Here is a 27,800-nt window from a genome sequence, read left to right as displayed (position 1 = left end):
TAATTTTTCAAGTGATTCAATTAATAGGCTGTAAGGTTTGCATTTATAATCTCAAAATCGTCCCAATACATTTACATTTACATTTACAGCATTTGCCAATATACTTTTCTATCTGAAAAACAATCTTCTTATTAACCTTTCTTACTTTCCTTCCCACTTTTCCACCTCTCTGCTTATCTGGGTTGACAGATCTGTGATTATCACAATGTGTATGAAAATGTTTAATCAATGTTCATTCAAGATTGGATTGCAGGTATTAGTTGGTAGATTGGATGCTTTTCTGTCTGTATTAATTAAATGAATATGGCAAACCACATTTTCTTTAAGAATGTTCTTGTTTCACTGAAATGTTTTTCAAGATCATTTTCGTGCCTTTAAAAAAGCACTAATTAAAAAAATGTGTATGTTGGGCTACTTTATATTGTTATATTGTTGTCTAATACAGGATTTTATAGAGTAAAATTGAATGTTTTGAAATCAGGCTGAGTTTATAGATTATTTGTTTATTTTAAAATGCAGATTAAGCCACTTCTCTCACTCATAGCTGGCAACTTTCTGAGAAACAAAACTGAAACTAATCTGTCCCTGTTTTTTTCCTTTTCTTTATCCACACCACACACCTGTTTTCCACACGGCGTTTACAACCAGGAACCAGGAAGTGTGAGCTGCTGTTACTGACTGAGAGTGTTTGTTTTTCAGTAAAATGGAAGAAGCGAATATTTTTGTTGCTCAGGATCATTTCAGCTGTCCAATCTGTCTGGATCTGGTCAAGGACCCAGTAGCTCTTTCGTGTGGACACAGTTTCTGTATGGTCTGTATTAATGGCTGCTGGGATCAGGAGGATCAGCAGGGAGTCTATAGCTGTCCTCAGTGTAGACAAACCTTCACTCCAAGACCTGCTGTGAGTAAAAACACCATGCTGGCTGAAGTAATGGAGACACTGAAGAAGACAGGACTCCAAGCTACACGTCCTGCTCAGTGTTCAGCTGGACCTGAAGATGTTGAGTGTGATTCCTGTACTGAGAGTAAATCCAAAGCCATCAAGTCCTGCCTGGTGTGTCTGGCCTCTTTCTGTGAAACTCATCTCCAGCCTCACTATAAATCTCATGCCTTTAAGAAGCACAAGCTGGTCGAAGCCTCCAGACGACTTCAGGATCAGATCTGCTCTCAGCATGACAAACTGCTGGAGGTTTACTGTCGCACTGACCAGCAGTGTATCTGCATGTTGTGTACTATGGATGAACATAAAGGACATGATACAGTATCAGCTACAACAGGAAAAGCTGAGAAACAGGTAACAATATCTTATAGCTTTTAACCACAAATACAAAGAAAACATATAAACCCTTTATTATTAAAATATTCATATTTTAAAATACATTTATCTTGAGTAAAAATGCTTTGATCAAATGCAATCAAAATGTCATTGTGCTGTTTTTAACACATACATTTAACACACTGAGGGTAAACTTTGTGCTGTGTTTCTGTGTAGAAGCAGTTGTTGGAGACACAGGAGTAATCAAAGCAGAGAATCCAGGATAGAGAGAAAGAGCTTCAGAAGCTGAGGAAGGCTGTAAAGTCTCATAAGGTGTGTTTAGAGCTGAAAAAGCTGTTTCAGGTTCAGTTGCACCACATTTGACTTACCTAGTAGTTTATAGATTTATGAAGTTAATATGTTTGTATGCTGATTATAAAAACATATTAATGCTGATGCTGTTAATGTAGTGTAACTACTTGAGCTGGGAGGAAGTGATAGTTGAGTAGATTCCTAAGGTCACAATTAGGAATTTTAAGTTGAGGGGACATTTTCTTTGGCTTTACTGGTTGGAGGTTGGGAATTAAAATACTCATGTACTCACTGTCTTACTCAGTGTTCCCCCTTAACCTCACAACGCTCTGTATCTTCTAACAGCATTCTGCACAAAAGGCATTTCAGGAAACTGAGAGGATATTTACTGATCTTATAAAAGCCATTGAGAGAAGATGCTCTGATGTGAAAGCACTGATCAGAGCTCAGGAGAAAGCTGCAGTGAGTCAAGCTGAAAAGGTCTTGAAGCAACTGGAGCAGGAGATTGCAGAGCTGAAGAAGAGAGACTCTGAAATGGAGGAACTTTCACACACAGAAGATCCCATCCAGTACCTTCAGGTAACATCAGTGTTAAAACAGTATATTCAGATCAATACAAATTCACAATACACAATGTATTTCAGTGCTAAAATTTACCTAAGACAATGCTGGGGAATCCAGCTCTAATACATAGATAACTACAACAATACAACAAGGTGCCATATTCATATGTAACAACTTAAATTTAAAGGTTATATCATTCTTGATACTGACAAAGGTCTGTTAATTCAGAGCCAAACTATGCATATCTTTAATCTATGATATGAAGTTTAGCCAGACGTCAAAACACTGTGTTTACTGTTGGGAGATGCAGCAAATAACTCAACACAATAAATGATTTATATGAGCAGTTACGATAATATGGCTGCATGATGCTGAATCAAAGGTAGTGAAATTTTGTGATAATGAAAAGTGTGAACAAAATTAAATTATTTCATCATGGTTTTCAGTATATAATTTGATTTGTCAAATAAAAATTTCCAAATCCAAAAAAGGATAAAAGAAAACAAGATATGTCAGGTTAAATGATCAGGAAATCAGCTCAAAATGTTCAAGTATTTGAAATGAAGGTTACTATAAAATATCAGTCCTGATGTACTCTCTCCACTGAGCCCTGTTTGGTAAAGAGAACTTAATAACCAGAGCTGTCAATGGGTGACGGAAGAAAGACCCAATTGCAGGAACAAAATGAAACAAATCAAGAGTCCCCAGTAACTAAGTCCAGGGTAAAGAGTAAATATGACAGACAGAAACACCTAAAGAAAATAATCCAATAATCCAATGCAAAAAAGTCCTAGACAATGTCAAAAACCATACATAAATTGAATCCAGCAAACAGAGCAAGGCAAGGCAGAAACAGGAACAGAGGTGGAATGACTGAACAGAAGTGTGAGCAATCTGAGAAAATCATCACAAGAAGTGTGTTGGTGAAGTGCTTATTCAGTTCAATTCAAATTTATTTGTACAGTATAGCAATAGCTTTAACAATAGACATTGTCTCAAAACAGTTTAACAGAGCATAAGAAACATAATACAAACGTTTTAATGTTATACAAAGATAAAACAGAAGTTGATGATTAATATTAGACTTATATTTAAATGTGTTTGTATTTATCCCAAATGAGTAAGCCTGTGGTGACTGGGGTGACTATGGTGAGGAAAAATTCTCTTAGATGGAAGAGGAAGAAATCTTGAGAGGAACCAGACTCAAAAGGGAACCTTGTCTTCATCTGGGTGACACCAGAGGGTGTGATTACAAATATACAGTACAGTCTGACAATTGTGTATTGATTAGGAGGTTGTCCTCAAAGACCACATGTAGTTGGCATCTCCTATTAGTATGTCTGAATACTTTATGAAGCAGTGTCCAACTGGAGCTGGTACATCTCTAGATGCCTTAGTATCCTCACAGGGTTGGCCTAATCTCAATGAAGGTCAAAAATCTTCATGACACAAAACACAACTGAAGCTGTTACAATCTCTGGATGCCTCGGGATCACACAACAATGCGTGATTTAAGCCAATATTTAGCAAAAAAAAATTCCAGAAGTTTGTGGATTCAATAAAGTATTTTTTTCAGTTGTGTCTTAGTTCAAAGATGTAATGGTGTATTGTTGCTTGTTACTTTTCTACATATCATAGAGATTTCAGTCTGTCTCGACCCTGCCTGGACCTTCAGACTCACCCAACATTACGATCAGTCCTCTTCTAACTTTTGAGGGTGTCATAAAGTCTGTGTCTCACCTGAAAATGAAAATAGAAGAATGCTGTAATGCTGATTTTGAGAAGATATCAAGTGGAGGTAAGATGTTATATTGACTTAAAATAACATAATAATTCATAATGAAATTGGGTTGTTAGAGAGGTGAAAATGAAAAAAAATAATCCACCAATATTTGATAAACTCTCAAACACTTTTCAATGAATCAAATTCCTTTCAATTCCTTTGATAAGCCAAAACCTTATTGCTTTAGCTTTGTACAATCTGTAGCAACCTGTAAACTCCATGGCTAAATCGAGCTTTCATGTAAAACACATCACTTAGCTCTGTGCTGGCTTAGAAATGCCTCAAAATGATGGGCCTTTGCTGTCTAATGAGCTCCATTTCTCTGGGACTTCTGGCTGTGGGGATTTAAAATAATAAGTAAAAACTTTTGCTGTTTCCATCCGACTGGCCTTTTTACAATAAAATGGTGTGTGCTGATTTCATTCTTAAGCTGTGTCCATGCTTACTTTTTTGTATATTGCAAATTGTATACCTTTTGGCATCCCACATTTCCTTAAATCTTTAAAGAGAGTAGTGAGAAAATTACTTAAAATATTTCCAGAATATTGTCATCCTCAATTGAATATCAATCCTCAATTGCTCAGTTGTATACAATGTAAGTCGCTCTGGATAAAGGCATCTGACAAATGCTGTAAATGAGGCCAGTGAAACTGCATACCATACATTTTTGGTGCCCTTTTGTGCCACCGGTTTACGGTTCTTCCTACAATGGATGGCTACTGTGATTACAGTAATCACAAAGCCATCTATTGCTCTCCAGACACTTGTATGATATCCGGTTGATGACACAAGGAATTGATGTGTGAGGAATTTGAAGGAATTTGATTTTGTGACTCTAATAATTATGTGACTCTTATAGATAATTAGAATTTCCATCAGTTATATTGGCAAATATTTCAGCACATTCTGTATCATCTCAAAGGTTTTCTCTTGTTGAACTCACTTTGTGCTCAGAGGCATTGTCATGCTAGAACAAGTGTTTTGAATTTCTTAGTACCAGAGAAAGGAAATCCCAAAGTAATCAAAGGTGAACTGAAAACCAGTGAGAACAATCAGAATTTTAACAAATAACAGAACAATGGTGAATATACTGTAAGACACAAATATTCTTTTAAAAACTGGACATAAGTAAGCATAGAGACTGAAAACAAGTCATTTCCAAACTTTTACCTGATTCTTGTTAATGTTTTTAAAGATTTATTGATAGCTCTATAAACTTTTAATATTTGTAGTTAAATGTGTAGCCTGCGATGTCTAAGAGTCTGATCGAGAGACACAACAATTCCACTGAGTTTGATTATTTACATTCACATCATATCTTCAAAGAGAAAAAATAACCCTTTTGCTCCTTGATTGTAACCTTCCCTGTATTTTACTGTCTTTCTGTAGTGAGAAATGTCTGGATTTTTCCAACTCCTGTTGCTGCTCACATCTCTGCACCAGCCAAGGGCCTGACAGAACTCTATGACAGAACTCGCCTGAAAGACTTGGTTTGTAAGTGATATTTTGCAGTGAGATGAGAGGTAGACATCATTCTGTACATCCACATGTTCATCCTTTGATAATAATAATCTAGCTATCTAGCAAGAATTTTCACATACGTACAATTGAACACATTTAAAGGTAAGAAGTTCAAGCAGGAAGTTGGGGGGTATTTTCTTTGACATTTTAATGGCTGGGGCATTTCTAGAGTTTGATCACTACTGGGACACAGAATTGAACAAAATGATAACATTCAATAAATAGTAAAGCTCACTCACTCACACACACACACACACACACACACACACACACACACACACACACACACACACACACACACACACACTCACACTCACACACACAAATATTTAGTGCATTGACCTTGTTGTAATTGGAGTAACTGTAGCTGTGTTTATTTGTACTTCAGTGAACCCGAAACCTCGTACTTTAAAAAAAAAAAAACGTACTCCCAAAGGTATGTAAATACATTTACCTGTCTTTCTAACATACAATTATTTCAGCTGATTGTCTACTTTTGGGGCAAATATCAGTCACATGTTTTAATTTTAAGCTGAAATGTTTACTGAATTGGCTTTAATTGTATTTCTTTAGAAAAGTTCCTTCAGGTTACTCATCTTAGACACAGTATAGTTGATCAAGGTAAGTATCTCTCTCTGTTTTAGAAGCACATCTTAAAAAACCCTATAAAAACATTTACATACTGTACATACAACATATTACACCATTAATAAAAATAGGCTTGTTAAAAATAGAATAAACGTAGCTGTGTTTAATTGTGCTTCAGTGGACTATGACTCTTATTCTCGCAGAACTAAAGAAAAAGAAGGTATGTACATTTAGCTCTCTCTCTCTCTCTCTCTCTCTCTCTCTCTCTCTCTCTCTCTCTCTCTCTCTCTCTCTCTCTCTCTGTCTTTGTTGTACACACACTAATTATTTCGGCTGGAATTTAAAACAAAATCAAAAAGTGTGGCTGATATTTACCCTCAAAGTCACAGCCATAACTGTATTTTTTGTGTTTCTGTAGATCGGGACCGTTCTAATGTTTTCATTTTTAACCTTAGAAGAAGAAATAATGAGTGTTGTAAGTGCATCTCTCTGTCTCTCCATGTGTTTAGGGAAATTACCCTATTTTGCCCACTGAACAAACTTCAGTATACATGATATATGTTTTAATACTTTTTGTGTGTGATTATGATGTTACTGGAGCTTTTTTCTTGCTACACTTTCTCTTTTTAACTGGTTTATTAAATAAAACTGATGATAATCAAGAAAGTGAAATGTAGTGCTACTTTTCTGGGTTTTTATGTTAGGTCTTGTCCTATAATTTTAATAGAGATTATGTTTAAGTAGTTTTTACTATAACTCATCATTTTTACTCTTTTCCAATGTCTTTCATTCAGGACCTGGTTAATTTGAGAAACCACAAACACTGACACTGACAGCGCTCCTCAGACTACAGTCTCTCTCTCTCTCTCTCTCTCTCTCTCTCTCTCTCTCTCTCTCTCTCTCTGTCATTCTGTAATATAACCAAATTTATCACAATTTCTTATCCCACTTGTTCATGTTATGGAATAATCAGTGCAATAATTATAGAATTAAATTAGTATTAAAGATGTTTATAATGGATGTGTTTTATAAATAAATATCCTTATCATCATCTCCACGCCTATATAATTTTATTCCCCAATTTTATTAGATGTCCTTGTAATAACTTCCCATGAGTATTTAAAGCAGCTGGTTCAGCAACAAGTACTTATGTTGTTCATGTACTTGTGTTGTTCTGACATAAAAGCTTTAATAATAATTTTTACCAAGATTATAAAAAAGAAGTTTGCTTAATTTTTTTAGATTGTAAGTTGTATTTATTTATGTAACAAACAGTTTTGCTTTTGTTGTTTTGTTTAACTTTGATTTGTTTGTTATCTGCAATCAGCAGTGCTGTACAATTCTTTTGTCTTGATTCACATGTTCTACTAAAAATATACAATAAAAATCAACCGTGATTTACAAGCCTTTGAAGGTTTTTACATATTTAGTAGCAATATTACAGTATATATTTTATTATTATAGTATATTATTAGGATATTATTTTATCTTATTAAATAGTGGGACATTAGACTTACTGTAGTGCTTGTTAGACTAAAATGATTGGTGATATAAAATATCAGATAAGTTCAAGTTCAAGTCTCCTAACTGTTTTGTTTGGGGTTGAGTTTCTGTCAGAGGTTATTCCTCTAAGTACTCTAATTATTTGGTACACAGTCACTATTTTTCTGTAAAAGACTAAAATACTTTGATAATAATTTGAGAATGCATTGATTTCAGCAGAGAGCAGAACAATATGATACAACAATACTGTACATCTCGTTAAAGCCTCTGACACTGTAGTAATATAGGCTGTATGACTGAGAGTGAAATGTGGTGAATTAACGTGTGAATTATTACTATAGAAATATGCACATTATGTATTAGAAGTAAATAATGTTTTTTTTTTTTTTTTTTTATTAATCTTGTTAGTCTTGTTCTCTCTTTCCATCCTCCCCTTTCAGGGTTGCCATAACATTTAACTCAACCTGCTGGAGGATGTTTTCTTGTTTTACAAGCCAAATTTGAGATTAATACCGCTGTCTATTTAAAAATTAAGAATTGTTTAAGATTTTAAGCTTTTTATAGACTGTTTTTCTTGTAACTATTGGTTTGGTTTTGATTTTATACAAACCCAGTGGCTTCAGCAGAAATGAAAGTAAAACTAATCTGTTCCTGTTAAGTCAGGAAGTCAATCTGTTTTATCTGTGTTTGAGGGTTTTTACGTCTTCATGTGGAGGATGATTATCATTATCTGTTTTTGAGAACCTTCGTGTGTTGTTTATTTTGTATAGTTTCAATCAGGTGAGTCATTTATTCAGACCCAGCTGTGCTTCACAGGGCTTTTATAAACTGAACCAGGAAGTGTGAGCTGCTGTAAGTGACTCTGTGTGAGTTTGTTTTTCAGTAAAATGGCAGAAGCGAATATTTCAGGACTTCAAGATCAGTTCAGGTGTCCGATCTGTCTGGATCTACTCAAGGATCCAGTAACTCTTTTGTGTGGACACAGTTTCTGTATGGTCTGTATTAATGGCTGAAGGGATCAGGAGGATCAGCAGGGAGTCTATAGCTGTCCTCAGTGTAGACAAACCTTCACTTCAAGACCTGTTGTGAGTAAAAACACCATGATGGCTGAAGTAGTGGAGACACTGAAGAAGACAGGACTCCAAGCTACACATCCTGCTCAGTGTTCAGCTGGACCTGAAGATGTGGAGTGTGATTTCTGTATTGAGAGTAAATCCAAAGCCATCAAGTCCTGCCTGGTGTGTCTGGCCTCTTTCTGTGAAACTCATCTCCAGCTTCACTATAAATCTCCTGCCTTTAAGAAGCACAAGCTGGTCGAAGCCTCCGGACGACTCCAGGATCAGATCTGCTCTCAGCATGACAAACTGCTGGAGGTTTACTGTCGCACTGACAGGCAGTGTATCTGCATGTAGTGTACTATGGATGAAAATAAAGGACATGATACAGTATCAGCTACAACAGGAAAAGCTGAGAAACAGGTAACAATATCTTATACTGCAGCTTTCAACCACAAATAAAAAGAATACTTATAAACCCATTCTTATTAAAAAAATTGTATTTTAAAAATACAAAAAGTAAATATGCTTTGATCAAATGGCATCAGCATGTCATTGTGCTGTTTCTCTTGTTTTTAACACATACATGTAACACATCAAGGGTAAACGATTTGCTGTGTTTCTATGTAGAAGCAGTTGTTGGAGAAACAGGAAATATCCAAGCAGAGAATCCAGGATAGAGAGAAGGAGCTTCAGAAGCTGAGGAAGGCTGTTGAGACTCACAAGATGTGTTTAGAGCAGAAAAAGCTGTTTCAGGTTCAGTTGCACCGCATTTGACTAGTAGTTTATAGATTTATGAAGTTAATATGTTTGTATGCTGATTATACAAACATATTAATGCTGATGCTGTTAATGTAGTGTATCTCATTGAACTGGGAGGAAGTGATAGTTGAGTAGATTACCCCAAGGTCACAATTAGGAATTTTAAGTTGAGGGGACATTTTCTTTGGCTTTACTGGTTACAAAAGGCATTTCAGGAAACTGAATGGATCTTTAACTATATTATCAAAGCCATTGAGAGAAGACGCTCTGAGGTGACAGCACTGTTCAGCGCTCAGGAGGAAGCTGCAGTGAGTCAAGCTGAGAAAGTCATGAAGCAACTGGAGCAGGAGATTGAAGAGAAGAGACACTGAGATAGAGGAACTTTCACACAGAGAAGATCCCATCCAGTACCTTCAGGTAACATCAGTGTAAAAAATGTATATTAATAGCTCCTAATTACTAATACATAGATAACTAGAACCATACAACAAGGTGACATATTCATATGTAGTGACTTCTGTTTAGAGGTTATATCATTCTTGATACTGACAAAGGTGACAATTAAATGGCATGAAGTTAAGTCATTAGTCAAAACACTGTGTTCACTGTTGGGAGTTGCACGAAATAACTGGACACAATGCATGATTTATTTCTTATGTTGTGTTCTGAATGTTTATTTGACCAATTAAGAGTATTCTGAGTCTGGTTTCTCTCAATCTGTTCTCCTCTTTCATCTAAGGGAGTTTTTCCTCCCCACAGTCACCTTAGGCTTGTTCAAGTCTAATAATAATCTTGAATTTTTGTATACTATTAATCTTTGTATAATACTAAAGTTTTTATATTATGTTTTTTTATGTTCTGTAAAGCTGCATTGAGACAATATTCATGTATCCAAAGATGCAATTTTATACTGTTTTCTGTTCCAATTCTAAATCTTGTACACGTTTCAGTCTGTCTCGACCCTCACTGGACCTTCAGACCCACCCGTCATCACGATCAATTCTCTCCTAACCACTGAGGGTGTAGTAAAGTCTGTAAAACACCTAAAAAAGAAAGTAGAAGAAAGCTGTAATGCTGAATTTAAGAAGATATCAAGTAGAGGTAAGATGTTATATTGTCTTAAAATACATTTCACATAATGGGGTTGTTAGCCACATGAAAGTAGAAGTAAATAATCTACTCCTGATAGAAGGAATTCATCATGTGACTTTTTGCCTTAACATACTTTATTTATTTATTCCAAATTATTAATTTCCAAATTAACTTTTTGCAACTTTTTTATATTAATATAAACATTTTATTAATATTTATATTAATTTTATGGGTAATTTGCATATCACTTACAGTGGTGTGAAAGTGTTTGCCACCTTTCTGATTCTTTATTTTTTTGCACGTTTGTCACACTTTTATGTTTCAGGCCATCAAAAAAATTTAAATATTAGTCAAAGATAACAGAAGTAAACACAACATGCAGTTTTAAATGAAGGTTATTTTATTATTAACCTCCTATGACCTGGTGTCCACATATGTGGACATCACATTGCATCTAAAATGCAAGGCCAAACCAAAGCTCGGGTCTTAGGAGGTTAAGGGAAAACAAAATCCATACAGAATTTTGACTTGAGAAGTGACAAAAAAAAATCTGGACACCCACATTTTGATCCTTAAATAGCAGCAATCTAGCTCTCAAGATATTTGATATAAGATATAAGATATTTTCCTCCTGGAACTGTCGACTATGTGTTTTAGGTTTAACAATTGAATATGTCTGTCTTAAACTTATTTATAGGTAAGAAGTGCAAGTAGGAAGTAATTTCTTTGACTTTTTACTGACTGGGACGTTTTTAGAGTTTGATCACTCCTAGGACAGCTAGAATTTAACAAAAATAGTCTATGATTGAAGAGGATGTGCAGACTATGTTCAGCTGGTGTTAGAATCAGGCTTTATGTTTTAATAGTGAATAATGAGTAATAATGAATAGTAATGCTTATTTACGGACATATCTACTTTAGTTTACCACATCAGATAATTTATCAGGAATAGTTTACTGCAAAACAGCAAAAAAAGGAAAAAGGTGTAGAGATACTTTTTGTTCGAGGTTAAGAATTACAAGGATCAATGTTGAGATAAATTGCTGATGTTGCAACATCTCTCTCTCTCTCTCTCTCTCTCTCTCTCTCTCTCTCTCTCACACAGACACACACACACACACACACACACGTTATTATTAACAGAAGCCATGTCACACTGCCACACAGTTATTTTTTTGTTATTGTTGTTCTTTTAACAATTAACCCTGTTCTTATCATGTGAGTTACTTGGATAGATTATGAAAGCACCAATTACACCATGTCTGTATATATAAAGCTGTGATAGCTGCAACGGCATTCTAAGCCTGCTCTTCCCTCATGTAACCGGGGTTACACTTTCTCTTTCACACATTTGTTTGGTATCTCACTATGGGAATGATATAGCCCACTCTCGTAGTGCATGCTTTCCGAAGCCGCCGGAGAGCCCTAGCGAAAATGAAAGATAGCCTCTCATTACACACATGGGCTGACTTGGAGAACTGCATGAGCCATAAAAGGCGCAGTAACATCCAGACGGTAAAATCTGATGAATGTGTGCGGAGAAGCCCAGCTGGATGCCGCACAAATATCTCTTATCGAGACTCCCTTGAACAAAGACTATGACATAGCCATAGCTCATGTCAAGTGGGCCCTAAAGCCCATCAGGGAATCAAGACCCATATCTGTATAGGCTGACTCAATTGCCTCCAAATCTGTAGCAAAGAGACTGGCTTATCTTTACATCAAGCAGTCCATGAAACCAATAGTTGTCCGCTATTTCTGAATGATCGAATCCTGTTAACATACTGACTTTATGCTCGAACAGGACACAGCATGTGTGAGACACTATCCTCCTCCAAAGCAAACAGAGGGGGATAAAAGCACTCAGTTCTAGGTCAGTGTTGTTATAACACAAATAAACAACCTTGGGAACAAAAGCTGGGGTAGGCAGCAGTGTAACCTTTCTGTCAAACAGACTAAGTTTTGAGAATCAGACAAAGCATGTAGCTTGCCCACTCGCTTAGACGACACTAAAGCGAGAAGCAGCACCTTTTTTTAAAGACAAAGACCTGATATGAACAGTATCTATAGGTTTAAATGGAGCTCAAGTCAGAGCCCTCAGAACTCTAGATAAAACCCATGATGGGACGACCTGTTTCAATACATGTCTCAGACGTCGCACTCCTTTCATAAAATGGCACATGAAGTGATGCCTCAAATGTAAGCGCCTTCAAAGCCTACATTACAAGCCAAAATAGCAGCCTTTAATAGAACATACAATAGATTGCCTCTTGAAAGGAGATCTGCCCCCATGTTCGGGACTCCCAAGACACGTGTCGCATGCAGTGACTCGAAGCATGACGCGATCAAGACTATCAGCTTGAGAGCTAGATTGTGAAATTGCACCGAGCACATCCCTCCCGCGATTGATATATACCACCGTCGTGTTGTCTGATCTGATCAGTACGTGACATCGGAAAATGTTTCAGTGCCAGAAAAAGTGCCATCAGCTCCAATTGGTTTATGTGGAGCTTGCAGCGCTGGGGCGTCCAGCGGCCGTTTAGTGACCTGCCCCGAAAAACAGCCCCAGTCTGGCAGAAATGTATCCGTAGTCACCACTCTTCTCAGGGACCCGCACCTAACGGTGTCCATGAATGGAATAGGTAAGGGTCTCTCCATTAATGAAGCACCTCCATGCATTCTTCCGTTACTATCACTCAGCACATGAGATGAGTGTGGACATAGCTGCCTCAAAGCAACCCACCGCTGGAAGTCCCTCATCCTGAGTAAACCCAGTGGGACCACTGACAGTGAGGAAGCCATCATACCCATCAAGCAGAGACATGTCTTGAATGAAAGCAAGTTTCCCCTGCGGATCTGAGCCAGACAATGTTAAACACCATAACTCTCCTTCGAGAGCATAGCGTGGTATGTCACCGAATCTATATGTAGAACCAGATACTCCGGCTCCTGAGATGGAGTCAATCGACTGTGGTCGACTGTGGAAAACCAGTCACCCCGTCCATCGAGCATTCTGATTGTGAGTATTTTGAATCTTTATTTTCTCAAGTGCTTGTTTAGAGTTATGTTCTTTGGAATGAGAAAATAACGTAAGTAAAAGCCTTTCTGAAACTATTTTTATAGTTTTTTAACAAAAGAGAGGCTATGTCTGCTTCAAGCAACCGAGCTAGTGAGAGCAAGAGAGCTTATAGGTTGCGACAGATAACAATTTTTTATTGTTAGTTTTGAACCCAAAGTTTGAAGTGCTTTGTGACAAAACACATGTGAACTTTTGCTTGACTTTCTCAGACCACACACTTCTGTTGGCAGTTTTCTGCACTTAAACATGGTTTATCCGTCTGACACATTTAACATTGTGTAACAAGAGAAACCCGAAGTGCCCTGTACGCAATCCAGAATAATGTTATCCATTATCGACACTCTCTGCTTTTTCTCAGGTGGGGGAACTGGTGTGGCGGATTCAGGGGAGGACATTACAGAGAGCCCTTGCTTCTGTCTGTCCCTCCCCTGAGGGATACTCTAGGTATCTCTCTTCCTCTTGTTAGAACTGTGGACATAGATTTAGTGCTAGATCTAGGTTAGAGCTAGATTTGCTAGCTCTTGGACCAGCCGGGGACAGGCCGATTACTCTGCGCCCTGGGTTTTTGCAATCCTAGGCTGGTTAAAAAATCTTCTGTTCTGTGTCGGAGAGACAGGCCTTGGCGGAGCAGGAGGGCAGGGTGTTCTGTTTCATGTCAAGCAGACATCAAATACCTCACCTTCTGTCTTTTAAAGATCGCATCTCTGCCTCAGTGCCTCAACAACTATGCCGAATAAAACCTTCTCTTTCCCTGATGCTTGATAGGTTAAATCATATAGACCTCTCTCCCGCAATGGTGAGAGCCATCACATGGCCGCAGCTCTGCACAGCGCCACGTGAAGTGCATAAATTGAGGTCTGTAATATTACAGATTTCCTCCTATTCCACCGGGTTTGGATTCCTGGAGTCTAGCTGAGTGCCCAGCTCCTCCAAAAGCTTGGCTTGATGAGCTGAAGTCGCGTTAAGGGCTCACAAGGCTAGCGCTGTTGATTTATAATTTTTTTGATACATGGAAGCAGTGAAGCATTCCATTTTCACCACCCTTTGCAAGGCTTTTATTTCAGACACTTTCAGGATCTCGGGAGGCATAAATTTACACCAGTCTTCTAAGAAAGGAATCTGTGGCTCCTTCCTAACAAGAATTTAATATTATGGTGCTGCAACAGATCCTCAGAAATGTGGCACCCAGTAACTTAAAACTGGAGACATACTCTCCTTCAAATCAGATGATATCTGGGGTAGATGTGGTCTCCAATCTATTATGTAAAATAAGCTTTCATTTAGAGAAAATAGCATATCATTTTTAAGTAGAGAAACTGTGAGATTTCTCATAAGAAACAAAATGTATTTGTTTCTCATAAGAAACAAAAAATTATACTTTTATACTTTTAATCTTATACTAAGATTATGAGTCTATTTAAAAGTATTTCAGAAATCAACATCCAAATACTTTTACTACAAAACATCTTGTTCCAAAAAGACAAGGATAAAATATAAGTTATAGTTCATGGACATTTACACGTCATAGTTTAGTGATAATTTATTTAGAGTTAATTTATAGTTTATTTAGTTAATTTTGTAAAATTAAACATTTTTAAAACACGATCAACTATGCTGCATGACCATGTTTAACATTAGATTTTGCTGTAACTCTAGCTCATCTTCTTTACTCTTTTCTTTCATTCAGGTCCTTGCAAATGGGAGAAACCTGAAGATCTCCGTATACTGACACTCTACAGCGCTCCTCAGCCTACAGACTCTCTCTCTCTCTCTCTCTCTCTCTCTCTCTCTCTCTCTATCTATCTATCTATCTATCTAACTATCTAACTAACTATGTTAGGAAATGTGGATCTGAAAACCATCTCCACACTTTTATAATTTGATCCCCCAGGTTTATTAAGGTCTTCTTGTAATAACTTTCCATAAGTATTTAAAGCAGTTGGTTCACCAAGGTGTAATAATGTATTTTGCCAAAATAAAAAAAAAAGGTTTCTTATAGCTTTATTTTTTATTTTTAGTTGTATTCATTTAGGTGACAAAATATTTTGTTTTTGCTGTAATGCGGTTGATCAGTATTGTATCTGTAATCTGTATCTGTAATCAGTATTGTTGTACAATTTCTTTGTATTGATTCACATGTTCTACTAAAAATATACAATAAAATGTCAGCTGTGATTTCCAAGCTTTTAAAGTGTTTACAGCCTTCCCTGTGGTACATTATATTAATGTTGTATTGGCATTTATTTTATATTATTATATACATCTGCTTCTTGTTTACAAAAGTGGGACAAGAGTTAGTGATTGTTAGACAAGTTCAAGTATAAGTCTCCTGAGTGTTTCCTCACTGTTGGCTGCATGAGTTCCTTCCTCATGTTATTTGGGTATTACACAGTCACTTATAGCTATTTTTCTGTAAAAGACTAAATAGAAACACTAAAAAACATTGTTATTTGAGATTGAGCTAATTTAAATGTATGCTAGTGTTCAGCAGAGGGCAGCACATAACTTGTTTTTGTCCCCCTTTCTGGGTTGCCAGATCATTTCTCCCAAAATACAGGATGTTGCATGTTGTACAAACCAAATTTGTTTTAAAATCGAAATCTATTTAAAGTTTTTTTTTTTTTAAGATTTTAATATTTATTAATTATAAAGACTTTTCTTTTTCTGACGAATGGTTTAGTTTCAATTTATACAAAGCCAGTTCTGACAAAAAAATAAAAAAATAAATAAAAAAAACACCTGGCAACTCAGCTCTTTTCTCTTCATCAGAAATGAAACTTATCTGTTCCTGATTAGTCGTAATTTGTATCTGTATCATCTGTGTTTAACGGTTTAAAGGGTTTCTTGTACAGGATTATCAGTATTATCTGTTTTTGAGAGCCTTTGTGTGTTGTTTATTTTGTATAGTTTCAATCAGGTGATTCATTTATTCAGACCCAGCTGTGTTTCACAGGGCTTTTATAAACTGAACCAGGAAGTGTGAGCTGCTGTAAGTGACTCTGTGTGAGTTTGTTTTTCAGTAAAATGGCAGAAGCGAATATTTTAGGACTTCAGGATCAGTTCAGCTGCCCAATCTGTATGGATCTATTCAAGGACCCAGTAACTCTTTTGTGTGGACACAGTTACTGTGTGGTCTGTATTAATGGCTGCTGGGATCAGGAGGATCAGCAGGGAGTCTATAGCTGTCCTCAGTGTAGACAAACCTTCACTCCAAGACCTGTTGTAAGTAAAAACAGTGTTCTAGCTGAAGTAGTGGAGACACTGAAGAAGACAGGACTCCAAGCTCCACGTCCTGCTCATTGTCCATCTGGACCTGAAGATGTGGAGTGTGATTTCTGTATTGAGAGTAAATCCAAAGCCATCAAGTCCTGCCTGGTGTGTCTGGCCTCTTTCTGTGAAACTCATCTCCAGCCTCACTATAAATCTCCTGCCTTTAAGAAGCACAAGCTGGTCGAAGCCTCCGGACGACTTCAGGATCAGATCTGCTCTCAGCATGACAAACTGCTGGAGGTTTACTGTCGCACTGACCAACAGTGTATCTGCATGTTGTGTACTATGGATGAACATAAAGGCCATGATACGGTATCAGCTACAACAGGAAAAGCTGAGAAACAGGTAACAATATGTCATGGCCCACTTCTACAATTAAGGAGGAAAAGCAATTAATATAAAACTAGATTTAGCATGAGTAGAATCACAAAAATGCTCTAAATTGGAACCTTTTCTGCATAGAACCTAAACAAACTAGAGACGAGTTGACATTTTAAGAGTGTAGTACTTCCTATACAGTAGTAATATAATGTATGTGTTACTTTTATAGTAATGTAAATTGTGTTCTTGAATTCTGTTCTTCATTTATAGAAACAGTTTTTGGAGGTGCAAGGAACATTCCAGAAAAAAATTCAGGAGGGAGAGCAGGAGCTTCAGGAGCTAACAAAAGCTGTGGAGTCTCACAAGGTGAATTTTTGAGAAGAACAGCAACCTGGCTGCTGGAAGAGCTGTTTCAGGATCAGTCACAATCTAGTCATAATCTCAGTGACATTTTCTGGGGAAAATAACTTAGCTATTTAGCTATCTAGCTTGCTCGCTCGGTCTGTTAATTCAATTCAATGAGCTTTATTAGCATATAGTGCTTTCAGTGTTGCTAAAGCAGGTAATTAAAGTATTAGTGTAAGGATTAATAAAGATTTAGAGCAAGGTCAAAAGAAAAGGAACAGTAATGATCACAACAAGAATAGTATTAAGAAGTAATTAAATAGATATAGAACTTAAAGTTTATATTGATTATAATAAAACATTGTTGTATCCATGTGGGACATTGTTTGGTTGTTCCTCAGGTTGTAGCAATCATGCATCATTCTTCTTTTTCCCCTAGCAGCAAAGTCAGCTTCTCTATTTTATTCCATATCTGAAACCCAGGAATGATGTTTCTAATGACTGGAAGTAATGTTGGTGAATTTTTGTATATTTAGTGCGTTGGGTTAAATGAAGGTCTGCCTCTACAGCTCTTTTAGGTTTGTTTGTATCGGCCCTGCTCTACTGCCAGCCCATGCTCACTCGACCTGTATTTAATCAAGTCAAGTCAAGAAGCTTTTATTGTCATTTCAACCATATATAGCTGACGTAGTACACAGTGAAATAAGACAATGTTTCTCCAGGATTGTGGTGCTACATAAAACAAAGACAGAGATAAGGACTTAGTAAGTAAGTCTTAGCCACATAAAGTGCATCTGTGCAACCTGGTGCAAACAGTGCAGGACAAAAGACAAAAAGACAGTGCAGGACAAAACAAAAAATACAAGACATATTCAGTGTCCTCCACTGTGTCAGGCTGTCGATTTAGGGCCAGATACTGTAGGTTTTGAATTTTGTTTTGAGATTTGGTTAGTTCTGTCCAATAATTGATGTATTTTTTTTCTTTTTTGTTATAATTTATTTGGGTCTGATTGTGTGGTTCCGTGTGTCCTAAGACTATAGTGTTTTGGTGAGGTCAGATGAGGATGGGTCAGTAAGTCTCAGGATGAGGATACAGAGGAGGCTCCTTTGAACATTCAGCTCTTGGTAGTTAAGTGCTTTTTAAAAGAAGGAGAGGGGGTCATTTGATTTGATGTGTTTTCAAAAATGAATAGCTCTCTTTAAAATATTTACCAAAGGGGATATTGGCCTAATTCTGCTTTTCATGCAGAGTTCAGGGCTTTTCTCTGCACCTGCAGGATGCTTTTGCAGAATTCTGTATGCAGGACTTCAATTTGGTGTTTGTCCCATTTTGCCCAATCAGTTTGTGTTAGTGGATCCATATAGTGCAGTGGGTTCAATTATTGATTTAAATATTTTGAGCCAGATTCTAATTGGAATTGTGTTCATTGTTTTTTTTTTTTTATTGCAAACAGTTTTGCTTTATCCCTGAGTTTATTTACAGCCGTACAGAAGTTTCCTGTGTTATTGATTATTAGGCCCAAATACGTGTATTTTGTGGATTCTTCAATAGGGTGGTTTCCAATTATGAATGTGTGGTGTATTTGCTGAGATCTGGGTCTTTTCTGAAAAATTTGTATTTTGGATTTTTTTTGGTTGACTGTCAGGGCCCAGATCTGATAGAACTTTTCAAGCAGAGAGAGTTGCTGCTGTAGCCCATCTTTTATGGGGGACAACTGAACCAGACCCTTTCAGCAAAAGTGTTGCTGGCTTTGAGAAGCATAGATTTTAATGATATAGCCACCCGTTCTTGTTGTGTTCACAGTTCATTTGTTCCAGAATGAATTATAATGTGGCTTGGGGTACAGAGGGGGGACCGCTTTGTGTCTCCTCCAGTAAGCCGCAGTGTGGCCTAGGCTGCAGAGGGTCATGGGTTGTTGCATATGTGTGTTGATTTGAAGTGACAGGCTCTGATTTCTTTACAGCTAATGACTTAAGTGAAATGAGTTTTTGTTTGAAGATTGTCGTTTGTGTTGCCCAGCACCATGATTGTCCCATTTTTATAGATGTTGATAGTTGTCATAACTGTCTGTCTCTTCATCCTCTTTTTTTTTTTTTTCATTTTTAATTCTAAATTTTCATTTTTAATTTTTAATCCCTCATCCAGAAGGTTGGAGGCATATGATGGCTTTGTGCCAGGCACTTGGTTTGTCTGTTGCTGACCTTCTCATTTTTGTATAGATTAGCAAAAACGGTTTCAGGGTTTTCTATAAGCAGTTGTTGTTTTTATTGCTTTCTATGGCTTTTATTTGGCTGGGTAAGAGAATGGGCTGATAGTCTGATAGTGGTGGGCAGTGGGGTAGGAGTGCTACAATATTTGATCGGCTCATGTTTAAGGGTTAATTTGAATAGCAGAGGATGAATAGCCCTCTGAGAGGCTGGACAGTTTTTAAGTCTGTTGCTAATATGTCACTGGTAATTATTTATTTTATATATATATATCTCGTCACTGTCGGGCGGAAACCTCGTATGTCCAAATTTTGTCAATTTCATATTTTTTCACATATCGATGCTATTGGTCAGTCCCCATGTGGGTCTGTTATTTTTACAAGTTATTAACCAATCTAAAGTCTTGAAAATAGCTTGAGCGCAAATCTCTTAACTCCATTGGACACTTCAACTGTCTGAGAAATCTTGTAACTCCACCTCTTCTTCATTCCACGGGAGAGCTTCGCGGCATATTTCTCCGATGGGGAGAGTGTAGAGAGAGAGGAAGCAACAGTGGTGCAGGATATAGTGCATAATATAATATTTGAATTAAATTGAATGTTTTGGAAACCATTAAATTATTAATATTAAATTAAATTATATATTATATTAAATTATTGTTTTTATTATTATTTTACTGACCTTAAGTCAGCCTACTTATAGACAATGCCTCTCTTGGCACTGTGCATGTAAAACACTGTTTTTTGGACACTAACAAGTGAAAATAGTTAGGTTAGATACATTTGAGTAGGTCTGTTTTGTTAAAAATCGATAGCTGTAATGCTTCTGTGCAGAAAGAAACCGGTGAGCCTCGAAGGTAAGTTTGCGAGCAGATTAGACTAATTTCCACCTATTAGACAGCCTAAGCAGCTTATCGTGTTTTGTATTGCATCACTTATAGCTCTTAAACCTTTAAAATAGAGTTTAGGAAGATGTATGTAACTACAGTCATTAGCTTTGGTTAACTATTGAAGCCTTTTCTCTTGTCAAAAGACTCAACATGACCGCAGACTTTATTGAACACTGCTGGCAGCAGCGACATCTGTGTTCGTACCATTCTTATCAATGACGGCATAATTTCGTATCTCCCTGCTCCCAAGTCATAAAGCTTGTATCTCCGATAAAACGTGACTTTGGGAAAATGTTGTGTTAACGTTGGTACACAACAGTATATGATAGCAATATAAGGTATAATAACAACTTTAACGATACAATATTTAATAACTCAAAAAAATACTGCGCTTTTTTTAATTTCCTGAAAAATAATGGTTTTGGAGATACGAGGATTCCGCCCGACAGAAAAAAAATATATTTAGTCCAGTTGATATGGATAATTTTGTAGGTTTCCTGTTAAAGACTGCAGTCTTCCAGCATCTTTAGGGAAGTTTGCAGTTTTTTCCATGTTTCTGGTTGTTTCTTTAACTTATCTGAAGCCGTCCAAAGAATATTTATTTTTTCTTGATTATGTCCATAAACTGCTTCAAACATTGTTTGATTTTCTTAATGGATTCTTCATTTAGAATTAATCTAAATATAGTAAAAAACATAAGAGCTCTTGAAAGTCATGTCCTCTCCATCATCTCTCACTCTCTTTCTCCTATCAGAACTCTGCACAGACAGCAGTTCTGGAAACTGAGAAAATGTTTACTGATATGATCAGTACCATGCAGAAAAGATGCTCTGCGGTGACACAGCTAATCAGAGCTCAAGAGAAAGCTGCAGTGAGTCAAGCTGAAGAAATCATCATGAAACTGGAGCAGGAGATTGCAGAGCTGAAGAGCAGAGAAGCTGGAATGAAGGAGCTTTTACTCACTGAGGATCCCATCCAGTACCTCCAGGTGACATCACTGAGACATAAACATGCATAAAGATGGCAAAATTTGACATGGCATAGCAAAAAACGTACTTGTAATCATGTAACATCATCACAATCATCTACTTTTAAGTAGACACTTTATTATTCTCTTTTATCCTCTTACCTCTATGCAGAGTTTTCATTCTTTTGTGACCCCTCCTGGAGCTGCAGATTTACCAACCATCGTGGTCAGTGCTTTCTTCTCTTTTGATGATCTAGTAAAGTCTGTGTCTCAGTCAAAAGTGAAGATGGAGGCATGCTTTGAGGAGCAGTTTGAGAAGATATCAAGTGAAGGTAAGAGAGCAACTAACATTACATTCTCTCCAAAAATCTTTCGTAAAATGCAGTAAATACAGATTCTGTTCTAGGAGTTATTGCAAAAATATAACTTCAGCTACTAATTAACAGTAGATCACTAAAGTCACCTCTAAATTGTCAGTTTGGCCAAAATGATCTTTGCATACTTCAACCAAAATATATTCTATTTTATGGGGGTGTTGAGTATTAGGAGGACCACTTACCTGGCTGCATCCCCTGGGGCTGGGCTGGTACATAGTAAACCTGCTACTGGTCCCTTTGTGCAGTCTCCTTTGTGCCCCTTGACGATCAGAGCCTCTTGTTCAATCCACTCTTGCATATCTTCCATCCATCCATCTTTTACCGCTCATCCAGGGCCGGGTCACGGGGGCAGCAGTCTAAGCAGGGAGGCCCAGACATCCCTACGGTATATAATTGACAAGAGCGTGGAACTTCAAGGGCTACTCCCTCTAGGTCTTCTGGGCTATGTTCAACAGTTGTTGAACAAGGTCCAAAAAGGAAATGGAAATCTAGGAAGCCTCTAGATACCTGTGGGGTTTCTCAGATGGCAAAGAAAACACTCCCAGTTTCTTCTCTTCTGGTTGTGAAACGCAAGTGCTTCACCTGCAACTGCTAACACAGATCACACATTAAATGTGATGCAGAGGGCTTAACTTGGTCTGTTCGGGTGTCCTTTACATTTCCAGGGTGCAGTGTGCTGGCACTATGGGTAGTGCTGGACTTCCACTTTTGGAAAACTTGGACTTCCATTTTTATGCCAGGCCAGACAGAATTTCCAGTATGTTGTGGGCCCCCGGTATCTACCCAGTAAGTGAAAGTGTGCCATGTGCATCAGGAATGGAGTCTTAGCTCTGGGAACCACTAGCAGGTTGCAGGGCTGGCCCCAATTCTCAGCGCAGTGGTAAAGTAGTTCCATAGCAAGATGGAATTCTTCTGAGATAAACGAAGCAAGTTTTGAGGCCAGGCACAACTGTCCCATTCTTCACGGATGGCAACTCACTCAAAGGTTTGCTCATAGGCCTCACCATTGTAGTTCCTGCTTAATATGGTGAGCACGCACTGTGCTGCAGCTAGCAGGTGTGGCCCAAAGAGTGAAGATTAAAAAGTAAATATTACAAACATAGTCTTTTTAGGAAATAAAAAAGTGGATTAGTTTCTTGAGGTCTTGTAAAGACAATAAGCCTTTATTTCTGCCAGTGATTTTAAGCTAGGTATGTTGGCTCAAGTGGTTAAGGCTCTAGGATGTTGAGCAGAAGGTTGGGGTTCAAGCACCAGCACTGAACTGTTTGGCCCCTGAGCAAGGCCCTTAACCCTGCGGGGAAAAGTGAAGAAAAGAACTATGCTGTAATGTGATGTGTGGCAATAATAAAGCCTTCCTCAAAATATGCTTTTTATTGATGATCAGATCTGTTTCTAGTAAAAACCCAAGATTGCAGACTTGGTCATTGGTTTTTAGCCACCTGGAGTAGAAATGTACACTAATTCTGAGGACAATGCAATGAGGACGGTCTTGTCCTTATTTAACCATAGGAATTATTTTTACTCCTTTAACTGTTTATCTGCTCTATATGCTGACACAATGAGACTACTTATTTGTCAATCAATTGTAATCATTTGGGGTGATCTGCATCTCATTATAATCATCTGCATAACTATGGGAAGAAATGATAATCTTTATGATTTTGACATAAAAGAAGCATATAGAGCTTGAATAAAATGTGCCAAAGAAAGGGTCCTGATGATGTCTTTATAAGGGCAGTCCTAGTCTTGTGGTGGGATCAGAAACCTGAGAGAAAGTTGTCAAAAAATCCATTTACATAAAAATAATATTAGGCTTGCTGTTTATCTTACCTATGAAGTGAAGATTTGCATCAGGTCTGTAGTTAGTTTTAGTATGGGAGCATCCAGGGATCTTTTATTTAAGACAGGCTTTATAACTGCTAATTTTAATGATGGTAATGGAGAGAGAGCTTAGATTCAAGGGCATACTTTTATTGAAAGACTGTGGTAGTAAGAGTGGAAGAGTCATAATAAATCAGACAAATAATAACTCGAACAATAACTAGACCTAGTAACATCATCTTCTGAATTACTTAAACACCAATGTGATGCTTGCTTGATTTCTCTATTCAGTGCTCAATTTCTAGAAAACCATCTCCTACATTAATTATGTTTGTTTGCCATGACTGGAATTCAAACCTACTGTATCACACTCTAACCACTACACTATGTAGAGAAACAATAATAGCAGAGCAGTGATGGAAATGAACAGTCTTTACTTGAGATCTAGTACAAGAAAATGTCCTGCACTGATGCTTGAACTAAAGAGGGTAACGGTTAATAGATAGTATGGAGATGACAGTAAATTTGGTTTGTTCAAAAGTGTTATGTTGATTTGCCATATTATGACTGTACTTGTAACCTGTTTAATTGTTTCCTAGTGAAGAAAATCCTGATTCTATCAAGCCAAAGCAGAGAGGAATTTCAAGAGTGTAAGTGTCTCTTCTTTTATGTACACATGTATAGAGAGAAAACTTGGCTGTGCTCTCAAGTTGGGAGGGAATCTGGAAACTCCCTGTCCTCTTATTTGGTTTTCGTAAAACATTTACAGGTAGGTGACAGTTACACCAATATGAATACAAAGGCATAATTTTTTTTTTTTTACTTCTTTTTCCCCATTAGATTCCTGTCAATTCACACTGGATCCCAATACAGCAAATGAATGCCTCCAACTGTCTGATTCAAACAGAATGGCAACTAACAAAGATATTTACACTAGAAAGAGATTTAAACAATATACGGTTGAAAATCCAGAGAGATTTAACTGTTACTCCCAGGTGTTGTGTAGTGAGAGTGTGTCTGGACCTTGTTACTGGGAGGTGGAGTGGAGTGGGGTTAATGGGATTTATATAGCAGTGTCCTATAAAGACATCAGCAGGAAGGGATATGATAATGAATGTGTGTTTGGGCATAATGATAAGTCCTGGAGTTTGCTGTGCCAATCATCTGGTTACTCATTCTTACACAACAGCCAAGAAACTAATATCACTGTGAACTCTGTCTCCTCTACAATAGGAGTGTTTGTGGATCACAAGGCAGGAACTCTGTCTTTCTACAGCGTCTCTGACACGATGAAGCTAATCCACAAAGTTCACACCACATTCACTCAGCCTCTTTACCCTGGATTTAACCTAAATAAATATTCAACAGTAAAACTGTGCCAATAAAAATAAATTGTTTTGGATTAGTTTAACACTATAAGATTTATGTAACAATGCTGCATGCTGCTTTTAAAAATAACATTCACAATTTCAAGAAATTTAAAAGCTGACGTCTTGTTTAGTCAATATTTTTATTAAAAAAAATGAGTTGAAATGCAATTATCTAATTTTATGCTTGCAAAAGTAGAATTAAAAGGTATAGTCTAGAGTACAAATGCTGTTTCTTTACCAGAATACTAAAATACTAGTATTACTAAAATGCAGTGGTACAAATTTTTAAGAGTTTTTTTTTTTTTCAGTGTGAAGAGGTAGTACAGGCGTTGTTGTACATTCTTCACTTCACTAGCATATCAGTGTCATCTGAAATCCTCAGAGATGTGTGTTCAGGTACACTCTCTACAGGGTTCACACTTCCTCCATGTAGACCCATTCATTATTACTGGTGATCAGAATTGGTGCACTGGTGTAATAAACAGTGGTAGCTCGCTGGTTAAAATGTTGCTAAGGATTGAAAGTGTTTCAATTCAAATACCCCGCCTTCCAAGATGTCACTTGACAAACACATGAAAACTCTGATAAATGGAAGTTGCTCTATAACATGCCAGCTGTTTTGTAGTGATAAAGAATTGTGCATGATTGAGCAACTTGGATGATGTATAATGGAGCTGTTGTATATTAAACCAAGTGTAAATAATGACTCAAGCAAGATCCTGGACACAAGCACATGCCCTCTAGTAACGCAGCCTGATTTGCATTACTACTATAGTAAAGAGGATTCAGAAGCCTGTAGTCATCAGGAAATAAGACTACCATGTCTGAATCAATGCTTTACTGCTAAAGCTGTTCAAACTTCATTTTAATACAATTTTCAAAATAATGATTCTCAATGTTCTGTTTTTATTGTTTTAAATAAAAAAAATGTTTTTTTATAAGTATTAAAAAAATCCAACTGATTTTCCTTTTACTATAATTATCAGTGATACATGTTTTGATTTGTGATGCTTTTTTTTTACTTGGAGAAGAATTCAGTGTGATTAGATTTTACAGGAACACCTATGAAACATCTTATAGAGAAATTGGACTTTTATATTCACACCATTTAGGTTCCAGTCATGTTAAAATCTAATGAGTAAATCCAAGGTGTTCTGTATTTTTCTGTTTCTTTTCATTCTTTATCTGTATTTTTTATTTTTTATCTTTTACAGCCTGGAACTGCTCACTGTGTTTAATATCAGGTCATATAAACTAATAGAACTCAAGATAGAAGAAAAACAGGGTTGCAGATAATATTATATAATGCATTTGCATCTTATTTGTTGTTGAAATGTACTTTACTATGTTTAATAAACTTTACTAGAATTGCAGAACTAATGCATTATTGTAACTAGACTGTTATTTTACATACCTCTACCAATCTAGGTGTTTGGGAAGCAAGGAAACAAGGAGAGAAAAAGATGCAAAAATTAAATATTAGCAGTGCATCAAGAGCTTCACTCTCCAGCTTTATCTCATGGCTTCATCTCCATCCAGATCAGGCCAGCAGTTTATGGCATATGCAGTCATCCATTAAGACAGAGAACTTGATCAAGAACAAATCATACAAATCATACTCTAATCAGGCCTGGAGGCCAAAGCTGGAGAGTAAGGTTGAGTAAGGTTGAGTTTTTATGAATTTTATATATCGTCGCTGTCGGGCGGAATCCTCGTATCTCCAAGACCATTACTTTTCAGGAAATAAAAAAAACGCTGTACCTTATCTGCAATGCACAGGGTTTAGTCCGCGTTGCAGTGGATTGTCTTGCGCTAAATTCCTGTCCTCAGACGAGCACCAGAACTAGCGGGGGTTAAGATTTTTTTTTCTTTGAGCCCAGTGTTTTGAAGACATTTACCTCAGAAAACGTGTTGATTCGTTGCGACTCTTCTTGAGGAGAAATATGCCGCGAAGCTCTCCCGCGGAGTGAAGTGTCCAATGGAGTTATGAGATTTGCGCTCAAGCTATTTTCAAGACTTTAGATTGGTTAATAACTTGTAAAAATAACAGACCCACGTGGGGACTGACCAATAGTATCGATATGTGAAAAAATATGAAATTGACAAAATTTGGACATACGAGGTTTCCGCCCGACAGTGACGATAACACATTCATATTTTTAGCGCATTTAACGCTCCCCGCCCCTCCCCACACCTGTACCAACGACTACACATCTTGCAATAAGCTGTAGTGGCGAGTTAGTCAAGCATGATGCCAAACGACACAGATCTGCCTGGCTTTCTGAAGGGCAAATTTAAATTCAAAACTCTTTCCAATGGAGCCACTGATAAAACCAATGTCCTTTGCATTCTCTGCAATAAGGAATTTGCCTACCATCGAAGTAGTTCTAGCATGAAATAGCGAGCTCTGCAGTTAGCACAACCCCGGATGCTGCAGGCAAGCTCCGCCAAACCACGCTGACTGAAAATCGCCGCAAATTAAGTAAGTCGTCCATAGAAACACTAACAAATGCAATATCTAAATGGATTGCAATGGACTGTAGGCCTGTTAATATTGTGGAAGACGGGGTTAATGGATGCTTTTCGAATTGCGTCTTCCGATACAAGCTACACACTACCGGCGAGACGTACAGTACTTTCGAGAATAAATCAGCTGTATGACACCGGAAAACTATCAAAACAGGAAAAATTGACTCAAGCACAATATGTTGCTCTGAC

At 37.2% G+C, this 27,800-nt stretch overlaps 2 protein-coding genes and 1 pseudogene across 3 annotated transcripts; all 3 read left to right on the top strand.

Annotated features, from left to right (window-relative positions):
- The first annotated feature begins 628 nt into the window (after nucleotides 1-628).
- On the top strand, nucleotides 629-7,427 carry LOC132849040 (E3 ubiquitin/ISG15 ligase TRIM25-like; annotated as a pseudogene).
- A 1,120-nt stretch (nucleotides 7,428-8,547) lies between these two features.
- On the top strand, nucleotides 8,548-15,696 carry LOC132849041 (tripartite motif-containing protein 29-like). Its single transcript, XM_060875209.1, is given in 5 exon segments — nucleotides 8,548-9,004; nucleotides 9,212-9,337; nucleotides 9,593-9,760; nucleotides 10,294-10,444; nucleotides 15,202-15,696. Coding segments are annotated over 3 exon segments (531 nt in total). The 5' UTR covers nucleotides 8,548-8,626; the 3' UTR covers nucleotides 9,620-9,760; nucleotides 10,294-10,444; nucleotides 15,202-15,696.
- Nucleotides 15,697-16,274: 578 nt separating this feature from the next.
- LOC132849039 (tripartite motif-containing protein 16-like) lies at nucleotides 16,275-26,462 on the top strand. 2 transcript variants are annotated; one of them, XM_060875207.1, is made up of 7 exons: nucleotides 16,284-16,431; nucleotides 16,535-17,129; nucleotides 17,376-17,471; nucleotides 21,302-21,535; nucleotides 21,687-21,846; nucleotides 24,312-24,362; nucleotides 24,553-26,462. In XM_060875207.1, exons 2-7 carry the CDS (start codon nucleotides 16,539-16,541, stop codon nucleotides 25,095-25,097), a joined length of 1,677 nt encoding a protein of 558 aa, XP_060731190.1. In that variant the 5' UTR covers nucleotides 16,284-16,431; nucleotides 16,535-16,538; the 3' UTR covers nucleotides 25,098-26,462. The 2 variants fall into 2 exon arrangements, with proteins under 2 accessions (XP_060731189.1, XP_060731190.1); XM_060875206.1 differs by having other exon boundaries at nucleotides 16,275-17,129.
- Nucleotides 26,463-27,800: the final 1,338 nt, after the last annotated feature.

This window comes from Tachysurus vachellii, chromosome 7, assembly GCF_030014155.1.
Source record: "Tachysurus vachellii isolate PV-2020 chromosome 7, HZAU_Pvac_v1, whole genome shotgun sequence".
Lineage (NCBI taxonomy): Eukaryota > Metazoa > Chordata > Actinopteri > Siluriformes > Bagridae > Tachysurus > Tachysurus vachellii.
The sequence above is the reverse complement of the archived record's forward strand: the minus strand, read 5'-3'. Positions and strand labels throughout refer to the sequence as shown.

What these genes read in the sequence shown, in the direction of transcription:
- LOC132849039 (XM_060875206.1), top strand. Translation starts at nt 16,539, where the DNA reads ATGGCAGAAGCGAATATTTTAGGACTTCAGGATCAGTTCAGCTGCCCA. An exon ending in AAGCTGTGGAGTCTCACAAG is followed by an intron (nt 17,472 to 21,301) that starts GTGAATTTTTGA and finishes TTCTCCTATCAG; the next exon opens with AACTCTGCACAGACAGCAGT. An exon ending in ATCCCATCCAGTACCTCCAG is followed by an intron (nt 21,536 to 21,686) that starts GTGACATCACTG and finishes ACCTCTATGCAG; the next exon opens with AGTTTTCATTCTTTTGTGAC.